Source organism: Microtus pennsylvanicus, chromosome 8, assembly GCF_037038515.1.
Source record: "Microtus pennsylvanicus isolate mMicPen1 chromosome 8, mMicPen1.hap1, whole genome shotgun sequence".
NCBI lineage: Eukaryota > Metazoa > Chordata > Mammalia > Rodentia > Cricetidae > Microtus > Microtus pennsylvanicus.
This window is the reverse complement of record NC_134586.1, coordinates 106,028,614-106,035,637: the sequence shown is the minus strand read 5'-3', so window position 1 is coordinate 106,035,637 and position 7,024 is coordinate 106,028,614. Positions and strand designations below refer to the sequence as shown.

Here is a 7,024-nt window from a genome sequence, read left to right as displayed (position 1 = left end):
TACTTATATCCCCCAGCATCTTAGAATAACAGCTCTGTGCTGTTAGGTTCACAGTGGGGACATAGGTATGTGGTGCTGCACTGGCTTCAGAACTCAGGGTGGTGCAGGGATATTGCGAGTTCAAGATGAATCTTAGTAGTGATGTGGCTTTAGGGCAGTGACTACCTTAAGAACAAAAGGGAAAGAATAACTAATAAGATTCCTTGACTTTTATCCTTGTAGTAAACTCTTATCCTTACAGAATGGATTTTAGTACTTTGGGTCAGTTATTAATATTTTTGATACGGCAAGGACCCCTACATGTGTCCATTTTTGCTTTAATTTGGTGAATGGCGTGCTCTTCTTTCACAGTTTTTATTTAAATGTTCACTCTTAAATGTTCACTCCATAAATATCAGTATTATGTTAGGGCACTTGGCACAGCGCCATGTACACATAATCGGACACTTGTAAAACTGTGTTTAATCCGGGACAAAATGAGTAGCAGAGTTTGAGTTGAATAAATTATAGTAAATGGTTAGTGGGCACGAGTGAAAGGCCCCAACTCATCAGCAAACACGTTCGTATTTAATTTAGGAAACCATTGGCAAGTAGCTGGACGCAGAGGATGCTTGCGCGTGGTGGTTTGGGAATGGTCTGCCATGCTATTCTCACCTGGAGAGCTCCAAACAACGTCTGTGCCAACGTCCCACTGCCTGGATTCTGATTTCATTGTAAGCGATGTTTGGAAGACTTAAAAGGTCCTAAGGGCTTATAAAGTTCCGCCACCAGTTAGAGCCACGAGTCCAAGCGGATGAATTCGCTGTGCATCACAGCCATGTGCGCTACAGGGCTTTGCCCACCACCGCGCATCTCATTGTCAGGTATCAAAACTGCTTTGCCCAGCAAAAATCAAATTCAAGACACACTCTTCATACAGAAACGTTTCTGCTAAACAAAATGCATTCTCAATGGATGACACATCTCTCTTAATGTCCTTAGCTTTCCTCCAAGACTTTTCAACAACAGTTTTGAAATTGTTTGATCATAAATAGCACACAAAAAACAAAAGGAACAGAAATAATTTGCATGCATGTAGGGGTTCATTATACATGTTTTAATTTTTTCTCGTACAACGAGACATAAATTATGTCATTAGTCTTTGATATTGTTGCTATTACAGTCAATTTTACCTGTTTAGATTTTAAAAACCTGACACTTCTCAGAATACATGTGAGCTAGAAAGGAGACACGGGAGAGAATACAGAACAGAGAATGATGAAAACAAAGTATAACGACACCCTTCGGAAGACATCACGATGCATACTAACCTAAATAGTTAAAGGATTTTTAAAATTCTGCCTGCCACGTTGCTTGTATCGGACATTGCTGCCTTACAGGACTGCTTTCCATTTCAAAGCTCAGAGTTGGGAAAACAGAGATCAAAACTGCCACGATGTGATTTCCACTTGTGAATAAGATAAATACATGTATTTCAGCCGTAAATCCTTCCGTTGTAGGTCGAGCGCAATTGTTCAGTAGGAGGTTCTGATCTAACACGGGGTGGGGGATGGGGGAGGAGCCCTGCCTGGCAACACCTGTGAGCTAGAACTTGCTTTTTTATTTATTTATTTATTTACTCATTTATTTATTTATTTTACTGCTTGACTCACGCACTAATTGGTGCTGTCTACTGTCACTCTAGCCAAGCCCGAAGTCCTGTCCAATCGAATGCAGCAACATGAGATCTGCCCAATCAAGCACACAGACTGATTGCGGCGGGCCGGCCTTCGCTGCTTCCGCTGTGGCCTTTGTCTGTCCCCAGCCATCTTAGATCTGTAGTTTATTCTCCGGTAAGCTATCTGGAGGTCTGGAGACTGCTGAGACCTCTGTCTCCCGTGACAGTCGCTGCAGGGAGGTCCGCGGAGGACGCGGGATGTCACAGCTCGCTATGGTGAGTGCGGGCGTCCCGCAGCGGTGAAGCTGTCTGCACCCCCCTGCCACGGTCCTGGGCCCGCCCCTCCTGCGCTTGGTCCGCCATCCCGGGCCTTGGGTGCTAGGCTGGGATGTGTGTGTACTGTAATCCGCAGATTGCTCGAGAGGACTGGGAGGGAGATGCTTTGAATCTCTTCTCTGCGTTGGGGGTTCCCTTCCAGAGAGGAGCTGGGTCGTGGAGTCTGCAGTCCCTCATCTGTCAAGGAGTCGCAGCCCAGTGCGGCTGCAAGTGAGCTAAGTAGAATCCCCTTCGGGGACCTCCCACTCACGTAAAGCCATGACAGCAGCTGGCCAAGAGAATTTCATGATAAGTTCGAAAGAAACAAAATTAATTTATTAATCAGGGATAGATTGAAGCCCGCGCTTTTAGAGAGAATAAGATGCCCTTAGGGCTTCGCAGTGGCTTTCTCTGTGTGTCATCGTGTGGATTTCTCAGTTAAGGTTCCCTGTAAGTTGATGTCTTTACATCAAAGTACGATGCTTAGGCAAATACTAAGAGTCAAGTAAATTTTAAAAACTAAGGTAAATGGTTGGTTTGCTCATTTGTCTGTAGAAAACTTAGATCTCACCTTAAAAGGATTAGGAAAGTTTATTCTGGGACAAATATGAGTCACCCTGTTCAGAAACATGTATTTAAGTCGCCCTAAATGACAAGTTCCAACGTGGATGAGGTTACATGAGCTTTTATAATGCAGAACAAAGGAAAGTCATAGTCAAGGGATTTATCAAAGACACTAGTGGGCACATTAGGTTAGGTAGGTAACAGCCAGGCGGCGGGAACTGCTGCAGATCTGAGATATTATCTGATGGTGGTCTTAGCTTTTGGCTTGGTGGAGGCTGGTGGTCTGCTCTGTAGATACATGCCCAAACTTTAAGCTAATAGTTGATGTTAGGCCTCATAGAGCTAGCGAAAATGAATACTAAATGGCTGTTAAGGGAGCTAACAATAACAAAGAATTCTGACTCACAGTGTCTGACTCTCCAAAATCATGACGTTCCAATCAGGCTTTAAAACACATTTGGAATTTTTTTTTTCTCAGGAGGAAGGAGAGATTTGAGTTTCTACTCTTTAAGAATTTTCAGGCTGAGGAGATACCATCAGGCCTGACAATGTGAGTTCCATCCCTGGGACTCACATGCTGGATGGGAAGAACTACTTCCTATGAATTGGCCTCTCCACTTATGTGTTGAGGAATGATGACAGAAAGTAGTAAAATTCGCCGGGCGGTGGTGGCGCACGCCTTTAATCCCAGCACTCGGGAGGCAGAGGCAGGCGGATCTCTGTGAGTTCGAGACCAGCCTGGTCTACAGAGCTAGTTCCAGGACAGGCTCCAAAGCCACAGAGAAACACTGTCTCGAAAAACCAAAAAAAAAAAAAAAAAGAAGAAAAAAAAAAAAAAAAAAAAAGGAAAAAAAAAAGAAAGTAGTAAAATTCATTGTTTCAACAATTAAGCCACCATGCTGCTATAAGAGCAGAAAACTGTAGTTTGTAGCATACTGGTCTCAAATCAGAACCAAAGTATTTCTGTTGGAGTGGCATGCTGCAGTGCCATGTGTGATCTGAAGGAAGTTGGCAGGGAAGGTGCCAGATGTGGCCTGCGTGAGCGCGGCCAGAAACACCTGGATGCACTAGGTCTTTGGTTTTGAATTCATTTCAAGTCATTGGGTATTACTTTTGCCCATTATTTTCTGACTCTCGTATTCAATGACTTTGTAAGGAATAGGACAATTCTGTGGTGTCTTGGATGAGGACCCCACATGCCCTTGTTCCATCTAGACCCGCTGCCTACCACTGTACTACACCACCAGCTTTTGTGATTCTTTACAGATTTCTTGTTGCCTTTATATGGTTGAGATGATTTAAGACATGTACTTAACCTGCTGTCTTGTTGTATTCTCACTCAGCCATTTGACTTTAATGTGCTTTAAGAGAACAATCTTTCTATGCTTTGTATTTCCCATGCAGTCAATGTTTACACCCTAAACTAAAAGTATAGTTTTAATCTTAAATTATGAACTCTTCCATGTCCCCGAGTAATATGTGTCTATTGTGATAATCCTTTGCTGAAGACTCCCAAGAGGTTGAAAGTAACCTTATACAGCAAATATTCACCAAATATGTTGGAAGTAACGTGTGGATATGGTTTCATAGCATCTGTTTGTGGTTATGTTTGCTGTTCTAGTCAGCAGGGAGCAGTAAAGTAATATCTTCCCTTGTAAAACTCTGTTAAAATTTTCTATAAAGAACCCCTCATTCCTTTCCCATACCATATTTTCTGTGCTGTTCAGTAACGAGACAGTGAAGCCCTTTGTAAGGGGCAGAAGGACAACACAGGGAAAGAAATGAAGAGTTAAGATTTGGGCTCTCTCGGTCAACTTAATAAAGAGTGGGTGTGTGTTTTCATTCCTTAATGTGTTATGGATACCCTGTAGATTGTTTCTGTTACAATTCCTTGGAAAGTTCTTTGCTCATACTTTTGTGATTCCATGTTAACTCACAAGGACAGTGTTTGTATTGACTTTGCTTCCTACTGTGATAAGAGACACACACCGAGCTGCCGCTTCTTTAAGACACTGCCAAGTCACTCCTACACAGAGAAGAATAAACCCAGTTTTTGTTCCCAAGTCTGAGGATTTGGGCTCAAAGGAAGTGTTGCCATTCCAGGAGTCGGTGTCATTTGAGGACGTCGCTGTGTACTTCACCTGGCAGGAGTGGCAGGGCTTGGACATTGTCCAGAAGCTGCTCTACAGGGATGTGATGCTGGAGAACTATAGCAGCCTGGTGTCCTTGGGTGAGTGCGACTCCCTGTAATCCTCTTAGCAGTTGTTTTCTGTAAGTATGGGAGTGCTCAACCTTAGTGTTGTACTCCAATTTTAGCTGATGCGTGAGAATGGCACACATTTCTGGAGGGCAGTGTGGCTTTGTAATATACTTACACAACATGTAATGATCAGATAATGGTAAATCATCACTCAGACATACTACTTGTTTGTAATGGGGAAAATTTAAATCTCTCATCTCTTGTGAAATATTCAGGGTTTTTTGCCCGCCATATATTTACTTTCATATTATAGACCCATAAGTTACTCATTCCTTTCTACATCTATCCCAGTAAATATTATGTATCCTCTCCTCCTGACCCCCATACCTTTTTCACACTATAGTAACCACAGTTTATTTCCCCATTCAGTTTTTCTCCTTTAGCTTTCTCATGTACCTAGAACACACAGCATTTTTCTTTTTCTGACATAGCTCACTTATATATTGCAGCTTTCCTAGGGATACACAAGATAGCTGTTCACTGTGGATACAGGAGGACTCAGGGACCAAAGACATGCCCTATAACTTCCAGCTTTGCAAAGAAATGTGTTTAGTGGGGTTAAAGAACATAGCAGGGGGAAATAGGTTGTCCAGAAACTTCTTGCCAAGCAAGTGTGAGGGCCAGAGTTTTTTCTTCAAGCCTGTGTATATTGTTATTTTTGTTGTTGCTGTCATGAAATACCCTGGCCAACAGCTTAAGGAAAGGAGTAATTATTTTGGCTTAAAATTCCAGGACATAGTCCATTACCGCAGGGAATTTTAGACTAAGGCCTCTGGTTACATTGTCTCCCCAATAAAATTCCAGGACATAGTCCATTATGGCAGGGAAGTCATGACATCAGGAGGCTAAGGCCTCTGGTTACATTGTCTCCCCAATAAGGACACCCACTGGAGTGATGAATGCCCCTGCTCAGTTAGTTTCCTTGCCCAGGGAACCATATAACTTACTCCTCTCCACTACACCATCTCCCCAGCTCCTGTGTTCCCCTCCTAACATTTTGTTCCTAGTTTTTTTCTTTTTTAATGACGTCTTGTGCGTAAGTAGCATGTGTTGTTTTTGCAGTTTCATTGTGTTTGCTTTCCTAGTCTCCTCTGTTTATTTCGATATTCATGTTGTTTGGAGTTGTGTATCCTGTAGTCTAATGCCACTTAAGGATAATAGCCTCATCTGTGAAGGGGGTGAGTAAACACTTTCTAACACAGTCTCTGATTCACACCCTGGAGCCAGTTTCTCTCATGGAAAGGTGTCTGTCATCGGGGAACCTGACTACAGATTGGCAGAAACTGGACTTGATTTCTTATTTACAGGCTGCTGCATGATCAAGCCTGAGTTGATCCTAATGTTGGAACGTGAATTTGGGCCATGGACAGCAGCAGATACCTCAGTCTGGAACCTTCCGGGTCAGTCAATGTGTACTGGATAAGGGAAAGGGTCATCAAATACCTCATGGTGAGCTGGTCTTGCCAGATTTTACCCAAAGCCAGTCTTAAATGAGGCTGGCCTTATGAATCAAACACAGCCCGAAGAGGTTTCTCCACTTAAACCCTCTTCCTGTTTTGTTGCTCAAGTATGTTTTGTAAAGATTTAGTCTCTTTTTTGAGGTCAAGTTTAGCTAGCAGATGTAATGACAACATGCATGATTTTATGTTGTTGTTTTTCTTGATATGTTTTCTTTTCCTGTCTCAATATGTTCCTAGGGAGTTGAAAAGAAATACTTAATTGTCCTGTCTCAGAGTTTCTATTGCTGTGATAAAAATCCATGAACAAAAGCAACTTCTAAATGAAAGTGTCTGACTTTATGGTTTCAGAGGGTTAGAGAACATGATGGTGGAACAAAGGCATGATAGCAGGGACAGCTGAAAACTCCCAACTCAAATTGCAAGTAGCTGGCAAAGAGACACACTGGGAATGGCACCAGTCTTTTGAAACCTCAAAGTCTACCCCCAGGGACACACTTCCTCCAACAAGGCCACGCCTCCTAATCCTTCCCAAACACTTATACCAAATTTAGACCAAACATTCAAACATGGGCTAATACAGGTCATTCTTGTTCACCCAAATGTGTAATTCCTCACTAGCCCACAGAAAGATTCCATTTATTCCATTTGGTAAACAAACGAGATTTTTAATATTAAAGTTAGAATACAGAAGTAGCTTTGAGACAGTTGTATCACCCCCAAATCTGTCAGTTTTCAGTTTAATGAAATCCCATTTGTTATTTGTTTGTG

At 42.5% G+C, this 7,024-nt stretch overlaps 1 protein-coding gene across 4 annotated transcripts in view; it reads left to right on the top strand.

The window, feature by feature from the left end:
- Window positions 1–1,774: 1,774 nt before the first annotated feature.
- The window catches only part of LOC142856606 (uncharacterized), a 17,955-nt gene continuing 12,705 nt past the window's right edge, over window positions 1,775–7,024 (top strand). For 3 of the 4 annotated variants that reach the window (XM_075984297.1, XM_075984293.1, XM_075984295.1), the window contains exons 1-3: window positions 1,775–1,933; window positions 4,640–4,766; window positions 6,104–6,196. Coding sequence is in view for 3 of the 4 variants with exons in the window: in XM_075984293.1 (XP_075840408.1) it covers window positions 1,916–1,933; window positions 4,640–4,766; window positions 6,104–6,196 (238 nt within the window). In the remaining variant the exon portion in view is untranslated. Of the gene's footprint in view, window positions 1,934–3,014; window positions 3,087–4,639; window positions 4,767–6,103; window positions 6,197–7,024 lie in introns of all 4 variants that reach the window. The other variant, XM_075984296.1, reaches the window with a different exon arrangement.